Source organism: Girardinichthys multiradiatus, chromosome 15, assembly GCF_021462225.1.
Source record: "Girardinichthys multiradiatus isolate DD_20200921_A chromosome 15, DD_fGirMul_XY1, whole genome shotgun sequence".
Classification (NCBI taxonomy): domain Eukaryota; kingdom Metazoa; phylum Chordata; class Actinopteri; order Cyprinodontiformes; family Goodeidae; genus Girardinichthys; species Girardinichthys multiradiatus.
The window spans coordinates 6,253,795-6,272,679 of NC_061808.1; the positions used below are offsets into that span (position 1 = coordinate 6,253,795).

Below are 18,885 nucleotides of genomic sequence, written 5' to 3' on the forward strand. Positions count from 1 at the left end.
AAACAAAATATACAGATTATTTTGTCTGACCATGCACAGTACCCAGATATACCAAGGTACCGCTGTATATCTGTGTATAACATGCTTTAAAAAGTTAGTTTCAAAACCGGTAAAATTTTCCTACCGTTTACAACCTGGAGTTTTTTTCTGACATCATGAAGCATAGAGTAATGATGCTTTCTCCCTATCCCACCTGTTGCTGCACACTGCTGTTCAGATAGCTGAAAGAAATAATATTCCTTGCCTAAAAGAAAAATTAATTGACCTCAATTTAGTAGGTGCTTTTAGTTAAAGTCTAAATAAAATATAAGAAACGTTATAGATATCAAATGTAATAATCATTATGTTATACTACTATAGCAGCATAAGGAATAGGTATTACTATTGTGTTTTAAATAAAACCAGTTGGGTTTTTTTGTCAATACCTTGAAACGATAAGATTAAAGGATTTTAACTCAATATGAGCCCTGGAAGTTCAAATCTCATTTACGTTAAACATTTAACTACGTTCTGAAAGTGATACCTCTGTGAGTTCGTTTCATTTGGTAGACTACACCTGAGTCCTATCAATGTATCATTGGACGATCCTATCCAGCCCTCAAGCTGCCTCATGGTTTGAACTTTATTGCAACAACTAGATGATGGTGATCCATCGTATTTATGTTGCCCTAAGCTTTCCAAATCAGTGCTCAATGACTATGTGAGAGCAGTAATGAAGCTGGGAGAGTAAATACAGCGACAGCAGTGAGGAGCTAAATGTGCCTCTGAGATGGTTAGTTCATACTAGATAAAGCTTAATATACCATCTAGGTCTGTGGTGTGTGAGATCCTGGGGCTCGCCTGGGGCTACATCTGGACATTACAAAGGCTGCAATACACACATACTGAAAGACAACCACTGTCAGTGTGTATGGAATAGGAATCAGTCAGTCACACCTAAAAAGGTCTCAAAGCAAGGAGGCAAAGAACATAAAATCCAGAGGAAGGGTTTTAGTCATCCAATGCCCACCATAAACTAGAAGATTGATTAATTCTTTGTCTGGCTTTTAGACAATCTAGACAATCTGCATTTGTGAAGTAAGAGCCCTTTAGCAATAATCCATACTAATGCAAGGATTTAAATTATCAAGAGCTCAGGGGCTGTCCATTAGGACTACGTTATAAGTGAAGATGTACCACTTAAAATGTTCTTACCCAAATCACACCATTAAAAATACTGACCAACTTCACAAAGTTCTCTGACTTCAACCGACAGATCTGCAACTGTTACATTTTTTTTTTCTAGCAAGTATCATTTAATAAATGTGTGTTCATTAAAAACCACAAACTCAAAAACTGTGTCATGATAGAAGAGCTTAAAGTCTTACATGTCAAGACAGAGCATCTTGTTTTATCAGCACTAAACAGATTTGATGCCTTTTTCATAAACCCTGGAAAACAGCAACAATACATGGTGTCTCTAACAGGGTAGAGGAGAGTTTCACCCTAAGTGGCTCATAATCTCAAAAATCTGCCATTTTTCTGATGACTGAATGCAGCATGCCTGAGCGCTATGGGGTCATGGTAACAAGACTCTTCAGTGTCGAAGTTGTTACTGAAAGAATACCAAAGGTTAGACGTTTTGAAGTTTATTTTTCTTACCGTGTCCTGTCCAGCAGAATACGGCACTCAGGATTGTTGTCTTAGTGCCAAGAAGAAGCCCAACAGATTTACTTTTACAAGTGGAGCATTACGGCTAACGCTATAATGCTCTGCTTTATACTTATTAAAGACACTTTATTAGAAACTGCTTTGGGATTATTTCAATTGCAATGGACACAGATATGGAAACGAAAAGGAAAAGAAAAAAAAGAAGCAAGAAAGAGAGAAAGGTTGGGAAAAAAGAAAGAGAGAGAGAAGGAGAAAAGAATAGAGGAACAGCGATGTTATCGAAAAGGGCACGGTACTAATGAATGCAAGATGTAATTAGTGGTAACTGCGCCTTAATATATAACATCTGTGCATCTGTTAACACCTGAATCCAAACACCTGTGGGGGAGCACGCTTGTGTATATAAGGACCCAGAGACCCGATACCCTGGGGCACATCGCTCCCCTAACATAGGTCTAACAGAGCCAGAGGGCCCAGGCCCTGGCAAACAACCACTGGGAGTGAGCCGGCACACACCACAGCAACCAGCCCTGGACATCGAGAATCACCAATACACCTGCGGGTAGAGACACCAGCCACCAGCAGGGAGTGTGGTGGGGAGGAAATAGGCCCAACATTTGATGGGGGGCTTAAACTGATCCAGGAGCGGGAGCAGCCCAAGACCCAACCTGACACAAAAATAGGCACACAGTCACAATCACACATTCCCACCCTTGAGAGTACACATGAAAACACTCACACCCGCACACCCAACGTAAAGAAACATAGCATTGGACGTTGTACAGGTCCTTCTCAAAATATTAGCATATTGTGATAAAGTTCATTATTTTCCATAATGTCATGATGAAAATTTAACATTCATATATTTTAGATTCATTGCACACTAACTGAAATATTTCAGGTCTTTTATTGTCTTAATACGGATGATTTTGGCATACAGCTCATGAAAACCCAAAATTCCTATCTCACAAAATTAGCATATCATTAAAAGGGTCTCTAAACGAGCTATGAACCTAATCATCTGAATCAACGAGTTAACTCTAAACACCTGCAAAAGATTCCTGAGGCCTTTAAAACTCCCAGCCTGGTTCATCACTCAAAACCCCAATCATGGGTAAGACTGCTGACCTGACTGCTGTCCAGAAGGCCACTATTGACACCCTCAAGCAAGAGGGTAAGACACAGAAAGAAATTTCTGAACGAATAGGCTGTTCCCAGAGTGCTGTATCAAGGCACCTCAGTGGGAAGTCTGTGGGAAGGAAAAAGTGTGGCAGAAAACACTGCACAACGAGAAGAGGTGACCGGACCCTGAGGAAGATTGTGGAGAAGGGCCGATTCCAGACCTTGGGGGACCTGCGGAAGCAGTGGACTGAGTCTGGAGTAGAAACATCCAGAACCACCGTGCACAGGCGTGTGCAGGAAATGGGCTACAGGTGCCGCATTCCCCAGGTCAAGCCACTTTTGAACCAGAAACAGTGGCAGAAGTGCCTGACCTGGGCTACAGAGAAGCAGCACTGGACTGTTGCTCAGTGGTCCAGAGTACTTTTTTCGGATGAAAGCAAATTCTGCATGTCATTCGGAAATCAAGGTGCCAGAGTCTGGAGGAAGACTGGGGAGAAGGAAATGCCAAAATGCCAGAAGTCCAGTGTCAAGTACCCACAGTCAGTGATGGTCTGGGGTGCCGTGTCAGCTGCTGGTGTTGGTCCACTGTGTTTTATCAAGGGCAGGGTCATTGCAGCTAGCTATCAGGAGATTTTGGAGCACTTCATGCTTCCATCTGCTGAAATGCTTTATGGAGATGAAGATTTCATTTTTCAGCACGACCTGGCACCTGCTCACAGTGCCAAAACCACTGGTAAATGGTTTACTGACCATGGTATCACTGTGCTCAATTGGCCTGCCAACTCTCCTGACCTGAACCCCATAGAGAATCTGTGGGATATTGTGAAGAGAACGTTAAAAGACTCAAGTCCCAGCACTCTGGATGAGCTAAAGGCCGCTATCGAAGCATCCTGGGCCTCCATAAGACCTCAGCAGTGCCACAGGCTGATTGCCTCCATGCCACGCCGCATTGAAGCCAAAGGATTCCCGACCAAGTATTGAGTGCATAACTGTACATGATTATTTGAAGGTTGATGTTTTTTGTATTAAAAACCCTTTTCTTTTATTAGTCAGATGAAATATGCTAATTTTGTGAGATAGGAATTTTGGGTTTTCATGAGCTGTATGCCAAAATCATCCGTATTAAGACAATAAAAGACCTGAAATATTTCAGTTAGTGTGCAATGACTCTAAAATATATGAATGTTAAATTTTCATCATTACATTATGGAAAATAATTAACTTTATTACAATATGCTAATATTTTGAGAAGGACCTGTACACTCACTCACACTCCCCATACAATTTCTATACTCCCAGGCCTAGGTACCGATACCCAAGAGGGGCAACCAGCCCCGGATCCAAGAGGTGGTCTCCTTCCGTCCAGGGTGAAGACAGACAAACCGCCCCAGCAACTGCCCAGACTAGTGCCGACACCGCCCCAACCCGAGCAACCCCAGCCCAGACCCCAACCCACTGCTCCGACCCCAGCCCCCAATGTCCCCCACCCCCTTCCAGAAAGGGGGCCACGTACAAAAGAGTGGTCTACCTGGTCCAAATGAGCCCGCCAACCAGAGGTGTCACAGGATGAATCAGTTCCAACCAATTCCGATCTCAACCCTATGAGCCCTCCAACTAGGGATGGGTCCGTTTCACATTTGAACCGATACTCAACGGTACCAGTTTTTGGTACTTTTACTGACTACACAGTGTGATGTACAAATTAAAACCCAGCCATGTTGCTGGCTGCAGACGACAAGTTGCTAACGGTGCTGAATGCAGGAGTTGTAACCGTAGATCTGAGGCTGACAAAAATTGTCTCTTCAGCCTTGACAAAAATCATGTGCATAACCAGGTCAGAGTATATCCACACACATTCAGAAGAATGTATAAATGGCTGGGCCCATGGTTTCCTCTAACTGCAGCCTGTTTAAGCTGTCTACATATTCGACAGAACATTCTTACGGGGAAAAAAAAACCTCCCAATGTTTATTTATCTTCTACCTAGTGTATTTATATTTAGCCATATGTACCAGAAGTGGGAGGGTTAGCCCTGCTGCTGCTCGCAGGAGAGGAAGTGCTGCTATCAAAACTAAATTTTAAAACTGCATGTTCTTGCCTGCTTTCTAGGTTTTAGCAGCATGTTTTTCTGTCCACTGTCAGGAGCTTGTGTTCACCTGCGTGCGAGCGAACGTAACTCAGTGTGTCACCGTCAGTGTTGGTGACACAGTATGAGGAGTGTGTTTTCATCCAACTTTTGCCAAGTTTGGCCATAGAATCTAGAGTAGCGAAGACACAGGGAGAGAAATCCTTCACGACACGATCTATTAAAACGAATGACATTAACTGTTAAAACATACTATTACTACATGCCGTGATCCTCTTGGGGGGGCGGGCGGTCTGGTGGCGTGGCAGGCCACTCCCCTTTACAGTGCCTTCAATCAGCCATGCTTGCTTTGTTGACGGCAACAGCGGCTACTGACGTCATTGCACCCTTGTGCTTGCAATGCTGTGTTCATGTCCGGCATGGAAAATCGCCCACTCTTTCACTCCCTCAGTGTCACAATGATGCGTTTAGGTACCGAAACATTTCATTTTACGTGAATCGGTACGCGGTAGTACTGACGGAATTTGGTCGGTACCTATAAAAGTACTGAATTCGGTACCCATCCCTACCTTCACCCCCCATGAACCCCAACAACAACCCCAACCAAACGGCATGAGTCCCCTCCCCACAGGAGCACCCCCCCCACAGATGAGATCCACCCCCGAAAAGCCGGTGAAGACACATCCACACAGCGCAAGCTCCACACACAGCCTAATATGATATACTAAAGACACTTAAAAAATGTCCTTCTGTCTTTATTTAAGGTATTACTAAAACTATGTATTACAGTGACTCCTCTCACACACAGTGTGATGTCACCTCTACTCGCGAGGAAAAGAAAAATGTGTTGAACAGTGTTCCTGTATCTTCGTATTTTAGACAAAAATCAGTATTAATTGAAAACTGGTAGTGGCATGTCAAAGCTTTACAAAAAACAGAAATCAGAGTACAAAAGTATGACAGGTGCATCTCCACAGCACCATAGAGTCTAAATGTCTTCTTTTTACAAAGTAGGTAGAGTAAGTAGGGTAATTGTGGTTTGGTATGCAGTTCAACAATCGAGGTGCTTATTTCTGTCTAATTTAGTCTTTATCTAAAGCAGAACAAGTAAAGCAGATGTCAGTTTGCTTTTTCTCAGGCAGTAGAAAAAAAAACATCGTGATAGAAGCAAAGCAGATGTGACATTAATTATTTAACTACGGACAAGCATGCCAAGAGAGACTAACATAAAAAGGCCATAAAAGAAGGAAAAAAAGCTTTCAGAGAATTTAAATGTCCCATTTCCAGTTACAGATTACTTGTGCCAACATTTTTAAAAGTTCTTCATATCAGCTTATTACTCAAGTTTGTTAAACATTTTTATCCTGATTGTGGTTCTACTTGTTTACAGGGGCAAAAGATTTAAAGATAAATACAGCAATTATTAAGTTTATGTTTTTAATATCACAAAAAGAGTCACAGTCTACCTTTGGACCTACGAAGACATAAGCATCTGGTTTATAAAGCTGTACCTCTGCAAGGATAAGTGGTGGTGGTAGTGAGCCAGAGCCATTATACCTTTTAGGCAATTAAAGAGAGCACCTAGAGAGGGCTGGCAGTAACTCTACCTGACAAACAGAAAGCATGTGTATTGCTTCCACTCTAAGAGAAGAAGCGGCACCAGGGAAGACGAGACAATTAGCTCAAAAGGCAAAACAGAAAAAGGATTTCGAGGCAACAGTCAGCAAACAAAGTTAGGAACAAAAAAAGTTAGAAATCAAACTCTAAAAGTTACCAAAGTTAAGCATGTGTGTCACAAGCACAGTGTGGAAAACAACTGAGTGCAAAAACAACAGAGCAGAATTTGTTATTCAGCTAAAAGGAAGGGAAGAAGAAGAAATTCAAAGTAGAGAAGCTAAGAAACAACAAATAGTGCACGAAGAGAAGAGCGGAGAGAAAGAAAGCTGTCCAACTAGGCAGAGAGAAGGGGCTGAGATGTTTCATCTTTTATCAGCTGTCATCTTTGGGAAGCATCCAGTCGCCTTTACAAACATCTCAAGCATCATAGCTCTAAACTGTAAGACGGATGTTTACAAGAAACCAAGCATGTTTCTCCATGTGCATTTTAATAATGTGCCAAGGGAGTTTACTGGCTGACAACCTTCAAAATACAAAACACCAAGACACTTTGCTCACGGCAAACCAAATGCTCATTTGCATCTGTTTTGCAAAGCAAAGAGCTCCACCTCATCAAACCATCTTTCATCAAGAGCCAACATTGAGCAGGACCAAGAGTCACATTGAACAGCTGTCTCCAGGAATGGAGTGTGACCCGTGGGGTCCAATGCAAATATCACAGGAGTGGACAGTTTTAATATTTTATATTTGTACAAATTAGTTAACTTTTATTTCCACAATAAAGCCAACAAATGAAGATGGATGGAAAACTTAAACAGAAATCCTTTCAAATTTTTTCAAAGTTAGCCTTATAATATGGCCTCACATGTATTTTAGATAAACATTTTCTCATTTAAGTAAAAAGCCACAGTTGCCGCTTCAGACCTTTGAGCAGTAATAGGAAATATAGTTTAAAAAAATCTATGAACAACTGTCACATGTTAGCCCATCTAAAAATAGTTTTTAGGTGGGTCTAAATGTGTGGAAATGAAATTACAGTATAAATATGAAGTCCTGTCACATACAGGAAATATGTTGGCAGCCTATAATCCCCCCCATTTCATTTGTTTCATGTAGATGAAATATTTAATATGTACAGTGCTCCACTGCGTCCTTCGCCTGTGTTGTCATTGTCCTGTTTTTTTCCCTTAACGTTTTTGAGCACCAGACAATCTTGGGCTGAAAATTCAATGCTCTATAGACAGTCTGAGTGCTGCAGAGTTATTAAATGATTATTGATTTGAATGATTATTAAGTTGAATTTACCAAAAAAATCAGTCTAAGCAATTAACATGCCTAGGTGAATAAATCCTAATCAATGCAGACAGCGTCTGCATAGCATGAGATTAAGTGTTATTATTGAGTTGTTGCTGCAATGTTTCAGTAGCAATTGCAGAAACTAGGTAGAAGTGGCCCAACCTGTTGCAGTGTGACTCAGCTGGAAAACAAATGGTATGTGCAAGTTACAGAGGCACAGAGAGCACACACTGAAGCATTGTTTACAGTTATAAAAAGTTGCCCTCCCCACAAATTTCTTCTGTTTTTGTCACACTAAAATGTTTCAGATCATCAAAAATAATTTTAACATTAATAACCAGAGGAAACAGTACAAGCTTACTTCATGCTGTCATACAGGTTCTATATAAGTGATTTCTTGATTCCATAGTTCTAACAGTAATCAGGCTTGCTTGTGGCTAGTGAGACTGAACTCAGCTCTCTGGAAATTGTGGTTAGTTGCATATAATTTCTGATTTAACAAGCAGGGGGAAATTATATTGTGACATCGATGGTTTAGTTAGCTGCTTTCCAACAATAAATGAAATTAATTGACAAAAACTGCCGTTCACAAAAAGCATAAAGAGAACAAATCTGTAAGGGGACCAATACTTTTTCACAGCATCTTTATATACCAATAAAACAAAATACAAAAATGTGACAGCTTTTTGATCCAACATTGTTTTTTCTCTCACTGTGCTATTTTTGAAACCCAGCAGTCTGTTGCCCCTGATCGAAATGTATAAGCATTGCCAGTTGGGGAAGAGAAAACACAAATGTTTTTATTTTAAACAGTATGTAAATATTCTATGTGTGGAAATACTTTTTGCAAGCAAAGACATTTCTGACATGACTCATCCACAGCATTTCATAAGATTGGGCACATAAAAAAAAGACAGTGACCATGAAGGGATCCTCTTATTTCTGTTTAATGTACGTGATTAGGACCATGTTTCCATTCTAAAATACTCTATATAACAGAATTTAAGATTTAAACATTCTGCTGTTTGGAAGGTGCATGTAACCTTAGAAATTATTGAATGTTCCCTTCCTTTCACCAGTCTTAACATGGGGAGAAACATGTTCCTGCCAGGCCAAAAAAACAGTTTAACAATCAAATAACGCAGTTGCTCTAACAATTCTGCACCGGCCTGATCCACCTCCATTATCCTTCTATTTATCAGCCAAGGTTTTCATTATTACCCTCACCTGCTGATGCCTCGAAAGCCTCTGAGTGCGAGTCAGAGTCCAGGATGCACTGCGGAGAGGCAGGATCCTCCTGGGAGCCTTAGATTTTTCAGGGTATAAACTTATTTAGCAGGTTTTAGGACTGTGGCCACTCAACCAGCTGTTTATCCTTTACACAGCGACCCCTGTCCTCTGCTTGTGAGGAACACGATGCTGACAAACCAAGAGTCCCGAACCACGTTGAACAGATCTCTGCTGGGCAACTGGGTCAGCTGGTGACGGTGTGGTTTAATAAGAAGCTGGCATCTTTGAGCTCTCTCAACAAATATTTCTTTAAAAAAAAAGATCCATCTCTAAATATCAGCAGGCCACCAAAGATCAAGGAGAGCGTGTAAGAGAGGGTTTGAGTAGCCGTGTTTGGTCAACACGTTTATTGGTTTGCTAAACAGAAAGGGCAGAGAAATCAAGAGGAGGAAAGATTTGCAGACGGGCTCAGTCTGAAAGCTTCAATTCTAACAGAGACCAACTGTATGTATACATAAAAATATCCAAAATAACAGTTAGAAATAATCCTTTTCAGTTTACTTTGGCAGCAACTAATATCATCTGTTTCTTCTTTGATTATTATGCACCAAGTATTGTAACAATATACGGGACAAACCAAAGTACAATGCCTCCAACGGCAGCCTCTTTACTAATATTGTCCAACTTTCTGATTCAGATAATAATGGTTCCCATTGATAGCTTTGAGTGTATAGAAAAGGATTCACTGCTTCATCTTAATTCTAGTTCAATCAACAGCATTTTTATTACTTCATAGAGAGGAACCGAGAAATCAAGTGGTGAAAACACTCTTCGGTGTGGAAGTTGTTACGGAGGGAAGACAGCCTAAATTTCATCGTTTTCAAAACCAAACATGTTTAAAACACAGAAGTATGATGTTATTAAAAATTCTGGTTTATACCATGGAGTACCGCACGCTGTTCATAAACAAAAAAACTTCAGCAGAGGCTAGTCATTCTGCAGTTTTGGGGTTTTTCTCTGGTCCCTGATATTTTTGGGTCCAAAAGGACGCCACCTGCCCCAGGATGTCACATTCTATCTTTCTGAGGGACATTTGGTTAAACTGGTACAGGAATTTGTATTTATTGTTGATGTTATTTTTTATTCAACAATTTATTTAATTATATTTTTTATATATATAATTTCTTTACATTATTTTTGCTGTGTATTTCTTTATGAATGATTGGTAATTGCGTAATTATATTAAAAATTTTATTTATAGATCACTAGCTGACTTCAGATACCATCCATGCTGAACATATTGCAGGAAAGTTTCTCTGTTTTATATTTTTGAGCTTTAAACCAGTGTTACGCGTAAATGTTAGATTTAGAAATGTTGATAGACTCTTTGGAAATCTCAGAGTTAAATAATGGCCTGCGTTCTTTAGAGAGTATACACGGCCACTGATATTTACTGTTAGTAATACTAATCTGGCTAATCATGCTAATTTATGATGTTAAAGACAATTTATAATGTTAGTTTTTTAATAGTTCCATCTTTATTTTAAATAAATTTTCAAAAACTGTTTGGCTCTCCTACACACAGAGAGCCCCTAATCAAAACACACAAAAAAAATAAAAAAAATCAATGACCATTTAAAATATTTTAAACTGTTTAATATTGCTTTCATAGATGAAAAGGTCAGAGATTTACAAAAACCAGCAACGGGATATTGATCCAAATCTTAGATTGATGGAGCTCTGTTACTGCACCTTATATATAGACAAAAAACAACATTATTGGTTAAATGTGAGAGCTGAAGCTCAAAGTTCCCTAAGGTTAATTTCTTTAAAAACAACTAAACTACTGCCAGTAAAGAGTATGTATCTATTTAACATAATACATAATATACTCCAAAATTGAAAAGAGCAAAATGTTTACAGGAAAATATTTAACAGATATAATAAGAAAGTAATCAGTTTAAAAGGCAGTCTAACTGAAGGTCTGGACTTTTAACCTTCTTTGGAGGAAAAATAGCATCTGAATACTTAAAACCATGCCCAGCATATCCAATTATCTCTATTCAGGCAGAACATATATAGCTACAGGTTATTTCACAGTCCTTGTCAACTGTCAGCCACAGCTGTGAGGTTCTGATCAATAGCTATGACTAAAGAATATTGATGGAGACAAATGAAAAGCAACCCCTGCTGAAATTTCTCATGACTGACGGTGTTTAATAACACAAGGCGTAACCAGCGGTGTTGTGTCAATATTCCTCCTAAGTCTAACAGGTTTGTTAGACACTTTCCTTCTGTAGACTTTTATATTCATAACATTTCTTTGTGCACATGGTATTCAAGAAAGATGATATTAACCAAATGTTTTTTATGTCTTCTACGATTCCATTGAGCCTGTCGGAGATTTTTTCATCCATTTACATTTTGCTTTAATTCGAGTGGCAACAATCCTGTCTTGTCCATCTGTCGGCGTGTTTACCTTGATCAAACATAGATTAAGACTCGTGCAATGAATGAATGAATGCTGTCCAAGGCAATCTGTACAAGCAGTTGATCCTTTCATTCACTCATGAATCACAGTTGATTTTCTTTTGAGAATAAATCACAAAGTATGGATCAGGAGGTGACCTTAATGCTTTGTTTGTTTTCAGTGATGCCGCTAGTAGATCCGCTTATGAATTTACATAAAATGGATTACTGATCATTAAGGGAAAAGCCAAAAATTACTTGTAATGTAATTTAAGAATATGTAATCTAATTTGCATAAAAAGTAGTTCAACACTGTATGACGGTGGGATTGTAATGCTTAAATGTAGTTCTGCATAGTATATTAAATTTACCAGTGTGGTTGGGGTTGGGTATTTACATTTGATATACAACACTGATTACTAATATTAGACACCTGAGGACCTGCAAGGCCCTCGGTTTCTTTAAACCCCGACTTCTATTTCACAGCTTTGCGGCCACCTTTTGCTTTGTAGATTATTTTGCTTGAGCAGTACAGAACTTATACATCCTCCACTCATGCACACCACTGATTTCACTGACTCTACAGATGTTGTACTATTTAAGATGTGTTTTTATGTTTTCTGTTAATTGTCCATAGCTTTGCATACATTACAAGGATTCAGAGACATCATGTACTAAAAGCATCTGCAGCTCTAAGTCATAATAACCAACTGATATCTGTATTTGAGCAACTCTTTCAAAAATGGACAAAATGTGCACATCACAATATGTCCACCAGCAGCTCAGTTAGATCATTAAACTCATCTTTGACCCACTCAGCAATCCTCTATCAGAAGCCCATGGAAATGAGAATATTTAGGAGAATGGCAGTCTAGAAATCACGTTTTCCAATTAAAACTAATCCAGAATATGGCCCTTCTAATCTAAACGTGACCCACTATTTCTCAACATCAGGGACAAAATGCTCATAACATCAGCTGACATCAGCTGAAACAGCTGGCTGACTGCATCCTATGAGGTTGCCACTTGACACCACCGCTGGGACTTCAGCATAGGGCTTTCCACTTGTTTCCCCGAACACACTCTGCAGAGACATCACAATACCAGACACGCTGCAGGCTACAAGATTTACTGAAAGGGTTTTTAGAAATGATATCACAATACAGGGAAGAAAACTTTTCATTTCACTCGGTAAATATTACATCTGTGTAAACACTCGGTAGCCTCGCAGCTTTTGGAGAATATGGGTGATGTGTATTGAGCTCAGTACATGGCGGGAAATCTGAGCTGGTTTGTAGCAGCCCGACATCATTCAGATTACCCATTAAACAGCTGGAGCAGCCTGGATGGGCGTCTGGTCCTGAGGGAATTCTTTCCCCAGGACCAGACGCTGAATGACTTTTGTAAAACATCACAACATGATGACAAACTCTAGTTTAAGGTGTGTTACTTAAACTTTCAAACCCACTGGCAGACTCCAAAGCCCAACAAAGGCTTTTTCTTAACAATCACATCGGCTCTAGCAGCACAGCACAGTCGGAAGGAAATAAAATGACGAGCTATAAAACATACAAAGATAGTGATCGCTTGAAAAGGTTTTTTTTTTTTTTTTTTTTTTTTTAATGGGAAGAGTTAAAATCAAATTTACAGGAAAGAAGCGGCATCAGAGGGCCGGGGGCGGCAGTGCGGGTTGGGTATCAATGAACTTGCCCAATTTCAAACTATTCGTCTGACAAAATCATTTTTAAAGGGGACATATCATGCTTTTAAATGGCCAAGACCATATCAACATAATAAATGTGTCTAAAATAAAGTCTATTGTCATTTTAGCGTAGTTTGCACCTCCCTGCTTTGCTGTGTTATTTGTTTCCATAGACAGAAGGAACTGATCCCTTAAGCATAAAGCCCCTTTCCATGGGTTTTACTTTGGCCGGATCTACTCCCCTCAGGCCGTTTTGAGATGGTTCCCATTACTGGCCTTTCTGGCCCAGACTGCTGGTCACTGACTGGCCATAAGTGTGGACAGCCAGATGTCACACAATCTGTGTGTAATGAAGATATGCAAGAAGATGGGTGGATTCTTCTTATTGCTGAAATGTTGTTAAACTCTTATTTTAAAGATTTATAGAGCTTTTAGATAATGTGTCTGCATGCACCAGTACAGGTCAAATATGTAAATATGTTTATCACTTTTCTCCACATTTTTTACGCTCAAACAAAAATACTAATTTTTTCTCCACATGTTGATATCACTGCAATATCACAACTGAAAAGACAAATGATTTTACTTAAATCATACTGAATCAGAAGAAATTGAGTTTCATGTTGAGCTTTCTGGTATTTTTTGCGTCATTTACAGGCTTTTTGTGGCTCTTATGAATACAACTGACCAACAGCCACCTCACTAGAGCCACCTGCTCAATAGCTTGTCTAATAAAACAGCCAACAAATCATTGCACTCAGGCATCTAGACGTGGTGAAGATGACATGCTGAAGTTGAAATAGGCATCTAAATGTTGAAAAAGCCTGTCAGCCAAGAAAAGGAAAATGAGATAATCCACACAAGCTCAACAAAATTGGGCAATAACTGGATACAAATATGTTGCCTGGCCCTTTAAATCTCCCTTTCAGCTTCAACATTTAAATGGTATTGTTAGAATTTGATGCCAGCAACACGAAAACATGGATCCTTCCTGCCATGTATCAACAGTCCAGGCGGCTGGTTGTGGTATAATGATACGGGGAATATTTTGTTCCAATTAGTACCAACTGAGCATAATTTAAATGACTGCCTACCTGAGTATTGTTGCTGACCATATTCATCCTTTTATGGCAGCAGAGTGCCCTTCTACTGATTGCTACTTTCAACAGGATAATGCACCATTTTATAAATCTCAAATCATCCCAACCTATTTATTATTTAAACTTCATAATGAGTTCAACAGCTTTCAGAGTCCCCAGGCCTTAATCCAGTTAAGCAATGGTCCCCAATGCTGGGGTCAGGACCCCACATGGGGTTGTGAATCTACAGGTCTGGGGTGTTGACATATATAATATAAACGTTAGAGGAGATTAAAAATAAACTAGTACATACAAATAGACATAATCCATATTTTAGCAGTTGATGCCATCTATGTTGTGAATGTAACACTGTTTATGTGACTGAGCTCTATGCTCAACCAGCAGTCAGGGTCACGAGTCTCTTCCACTGTTATTTTGATGGTCAGAAGCACAAAAGTTCGAGAACAACTGCATTAGAGCACATCTGGGATGTGGGGGAACAGGAGATTGTCATCATGGACATGCAGCTGACAAATCGGCTGCATCTGCGTGATGCTACTATGACAGTATGGAGCAGAATCGCCCAAGAATGGTTTGCAGAATCTAAGCCACAAAAGATTAAGGCAGAAATAAGGGGGTACCAACCTGTAACTAACAAGGTATATTTAATAAATCTTAGTGACCAAGATCTGAACGCTCTGGGTGAGTGTGTGTGTGTATATATATATATATATATATATATATATACATATATATGTGTGTGTGTGTGTGTGTCTAAATCCGACTTATCATCTGTAAATGAGGTCCAGGTATATCTTCAAGTTGAAATCAAGTCTGTTGCTGAGGGGCTACTGGCATTGCCTGCAGTTCTGGTGGACCACCCCATGGTTATCAGTGCCCCCCATCTGGCCACCCTTGCAACAACTTTACGGAGACGTCCCTGGGTTCACGTAAATACGTTTAATCATGTTTTGGTCATAACCCAGTTGAATATATTGCTCCACAGATCCTTACCTCTTTAATTTTAGCCCGTCTCTCCTTAGTTTCGGGGTCCAGTGGTTCGTGTCCAGTGGCTCCGGGCGGACGGTGATACTCAATGAAAGGTATTTCATTCACGTCATTCCCATCCTGACCCGCACTGTTAACTTTCTTCTTGTCGTTCATTATGTCCCGTTCTATCTCCTCGGGTCGCTTCTGTAATGTGTCCTTGGCCTCCAGCAGCGCTTTTTCGTGGTCCTTCTTGATTTTGGCCAAGAGCCTTTCGTCGCTTCCAGCCGAGCCGGAGTAGCTGCTCTCCGGACCGGTGCGGGTGTTGGTCTCCACCGCGGTGGTGCGGAAGAAAACTCCGCTGAGCAGCTTCGACGAGTCCGGCAGGAAGAAGATCGCCCCGAAACACAGGGTGATGAACGCGCTAAACACCAGGAGCAGAATAAATTTCTCTGTCAGCCTGAAAGAAGTCGGGCTGGCAGACTTCCTATTTGGCGGAGCGGTAAAAGGTAGAAGAGTTGCTACTGGCATTTTCCTTTAAAACAACTCGAACTAAGAAGAAAACAGAAAGATTGTCTGTTTAACTCACGTCGGACTCAACTTTAATTTATTCCACTCACAAACCCATTTCCAACTCATATAAGTGAACTAAGACGAAAAGTGGAAGGTTTAAACTCTCTGGTAAAAAGTTGCAAGAAGAAGCTACCGTCCATACCGACGCCTCTCTGCAGACAGAGTCGAACGGTTCTCACACACAGGAAGTAGCGCTGGGCGGGCGTGGCCGTGAGAGAAACTGACAGCACAGAGGAGCCAATCACATTCCGCCCTGTCAGTGGTGGGAGGTCTGAAGGGCGTGGCCAACATAGGCTGACTAGAGAACAGCTGGAATGAGAGATTAATAAATAGATAGTAAGGTTAGTCACCGGTACAATGGGACAGATTTGTAAACTAAAAAATTTTGCAAAATTCAAACTTTCATTCGAGTACATTTATTGTACAGAGGGAATAAATCGCACATTAAGGAATATTTTAAAACCAAATCCCTGGAGGTATAATTTGTAGCAAAATAATTTACTGTACCAATAAACAAACCATTCCATGCATGAATTACGATGTTTTCATTCATTCTCAAGCATTAAATAAATTAAAGTTTTCAAACATGTAGTTTTAGAGATTTTTTTTCTGGTTTAATTTTACCACCATCTTGAGTGTCATTTTATCGGTGACATGAGTCACAAGCTCTCAAACCGTTTGTAAACTGCACAAATTTAATCAGTATATCTTAATATCAACACTCATCACCTCCATGAATTAAAGCCTGAATAAATATTTACCCTTTATGTTCTCACAGAACAATGAAGCCTGTCAAGTACTATTTGGTGACTATAACTGCCTTGTTTTTAAATGTTATTTGTGCATAGCAAAAATGTAGACATGAGATTTTAAATCTGCTACTGGATGGATGCACCGTTTCACGTCTGGTCGCATTCCTCATGGGCTTCACTTTTGGCCATGTCTTATGACTTAAAATGCAGTCTTCAATTCTCTGACTGATCTGGTGACTTCTTTAAGAATGAGGGCTTTGTTCATCATGAATCTTACTAATTAACACACAAGTATAGTTTAGGACGTGTGATGCTGTGGATCTGTTTCTCTTTCAAAGTCCCTGGAAACCTTATTAAAAAGGCATGAAATCGTGAGCTCTTTGAGAAACAAGAACATTTTGAAAAAACATCTTGTGGCCTCTATATATAAACCTATACATGAGTACACCATGGGGCAATGTTGTGAATAGAGGACAGTCTTATGTGTCACCCATTTTTCAGTAAGTTTCTTACCCATATGGGCCCCATGTGTAAATCAAGATGTACATAAAGCAAAATCTGTGAATGCGCAAACAAAATATGGTTCATTTATGACAGGAAAAAAAAAGTAGGACCTGTTTTCTTGTTTATTTATGAATGAATATTGTGTTTTGTTGATCAAAATCCATAAAAAAGGTGTAAGGAGAGAGACATTCAGTTGCAGCAACAGTTACACAGCACGATTTGTGCAGAAAAATTCTGACACTGCTTGATATTTGTCGTCTTTGGGCACAGGAGCAGATGATACAAAATGGCCACATTCTGCCAATTCAACCTTTCTAAAAATATTTCTTAGCATAAAATCTGTGCATAAAATTGGACATTGTGAACACAACTTTAAGTGGACCATATGACATCTGAACTTTTGCAGGTAACTTAATTGTCACTGAATACAGCACAAGCTGAATACAAGTAAAAGATTAAATTGGTCCAATTTAGTCCACAAAACTACAGTCATAGTCAGATTCAGTTAAAATTACCAACAATCCATCCATCCATCTATCCATCCATTCGTTATCAGTGACCTGTGTGAGTCCCATCTTCTGCTGGCCTCCAACCAGTCATAATGCAGAAAATCATCTAAATACCATCTAGTCCCGCTCAAAGCAAGTATAACAGTCTCCCTTTCTTAGCAGCAAGATGGGCGACCCAACTTTCCATTGACTGCACATGCATAAATGCAATCAAAAAATGGTTTAAGGTGCAAGTGACATACATTCTATTTTTCATCTGGTGCTTGTGCACCCCCGGGGCAATTGCCCTTATGGCCCATATCAGAAACCCTGCTCCAGCCAATTGCATTAAGTTATTGACTTTGTAGCAATCCCTTAACCCAGGCAACATGTGAATAAAGTGCAGAAACAAAGCTCAATTGGTATAAAATGTCATATACACTTCAAGAGCTATAGTAGTGTTACTCCCCCCCCCCCCCTCAAGTTGAAGGAGGGAGAACACACAGGACCACCATAATAAATTGTCAGAGTCTGGTACAATGGGATTTGTTTTCTTCTTTTCAAAAAACAGTCCCCAAAAGGGTTGAACAACCTGTGGGGGGGAGGGAGGGAGGGGGGAGAAAGGGGCAGTTAGGTTGTGCCAAATCAAAGAAATAAATAAAATAAAACAGGGCCTAACTGTCACCTAAACTAAGCCAGAAGAAATAAAGCTCTACTATTCTAGTCTAACAAAACAAGCCAAAAACATTACATGGGTGGCACCAACCTACTTACCTAGTGTGTATAACAGAAAAAAAAAACTACGTGATGGAAATGCACAGGTTACCCCAAACTTACCTAGCCCACAAACTCCCACCACAAACCTTGAAACAATGCTGGAGAACAAAGCATGTGCCAAAAAGCCAGCCAGGTGAAGCCACACCCCCAGCCCTACAGGTGAGCAGTTTATGTAGAGCTGCCTGATCGGCTCCCTCAAGCCAATCAAGGCAAATTGGCATCACCCTGCACTCTGAACCTGTGAGAGACAGGAGACACAAGGAGGGGGGAGAAAAACACAGTCCAGCAGACATGTAACAGTAGAAAAAATGAAAACATACTGATGCTCATTGTTTAGTGCATGGATTGAAAAGCCAAAAGCAAATTCTTCACTCCTGACTGCATTCCTTATTGGTTCAACCTTTGGTCATGTCATATGACTTTAATGCAGCCTTCAGTCCTCTGACCCCGTGATTTACTTAAGAATAATGATATTTTGTTTTTCAGGCCTGTTACTTATTAATCAGGAGGTAATCAGGAAAAAAACAGGTAGAGGTCTTTGCTGCTTCGCATA

General features: G+C 40.0%; 1 protein-coding gene across 4 annotated transcripts in view; it reads right to left on the reverse strand.

Annotated features, from left to right (window-relative positions):
* The window catches only part of man1a1 (mannosidase, alpha, class 1A, member 1), a 173,519-nt gene extending 154,976 nt beyond the window's left edge, over nt 1-18,543 (reverse strand). Inside the window, exons 1-3 of one of the 4 annotated variants that reach the window (XM_047387706.1) lie at nt 18,393-18,543; nt 15,954-16,120; nt 15,266-15,790 (exon numbers count right to left, since the gene is read on the reverse strand). In XM_047387706.1, coding sequence (XP_047243662.1) covers nt 15,266-15,769 — 504 coding nt within the window. In that variant the 5' untranslated portion in view covers nt 15,770-15,790; nt 15,954-16,120; nt 18,393-18,543. Of the gene's footprint in view, nt 1-15,265; nt 16,121-18,392 lie in introns of all 4 variants that reach the window. The other 3 variants (XM_047387708.1, XM_047387705.1, XM_047387707.1) reach the window with 3 other exon arrangements.
* Between the last annotated feature and the right edge of the window lie 342 nt (nt 18,544-18,885).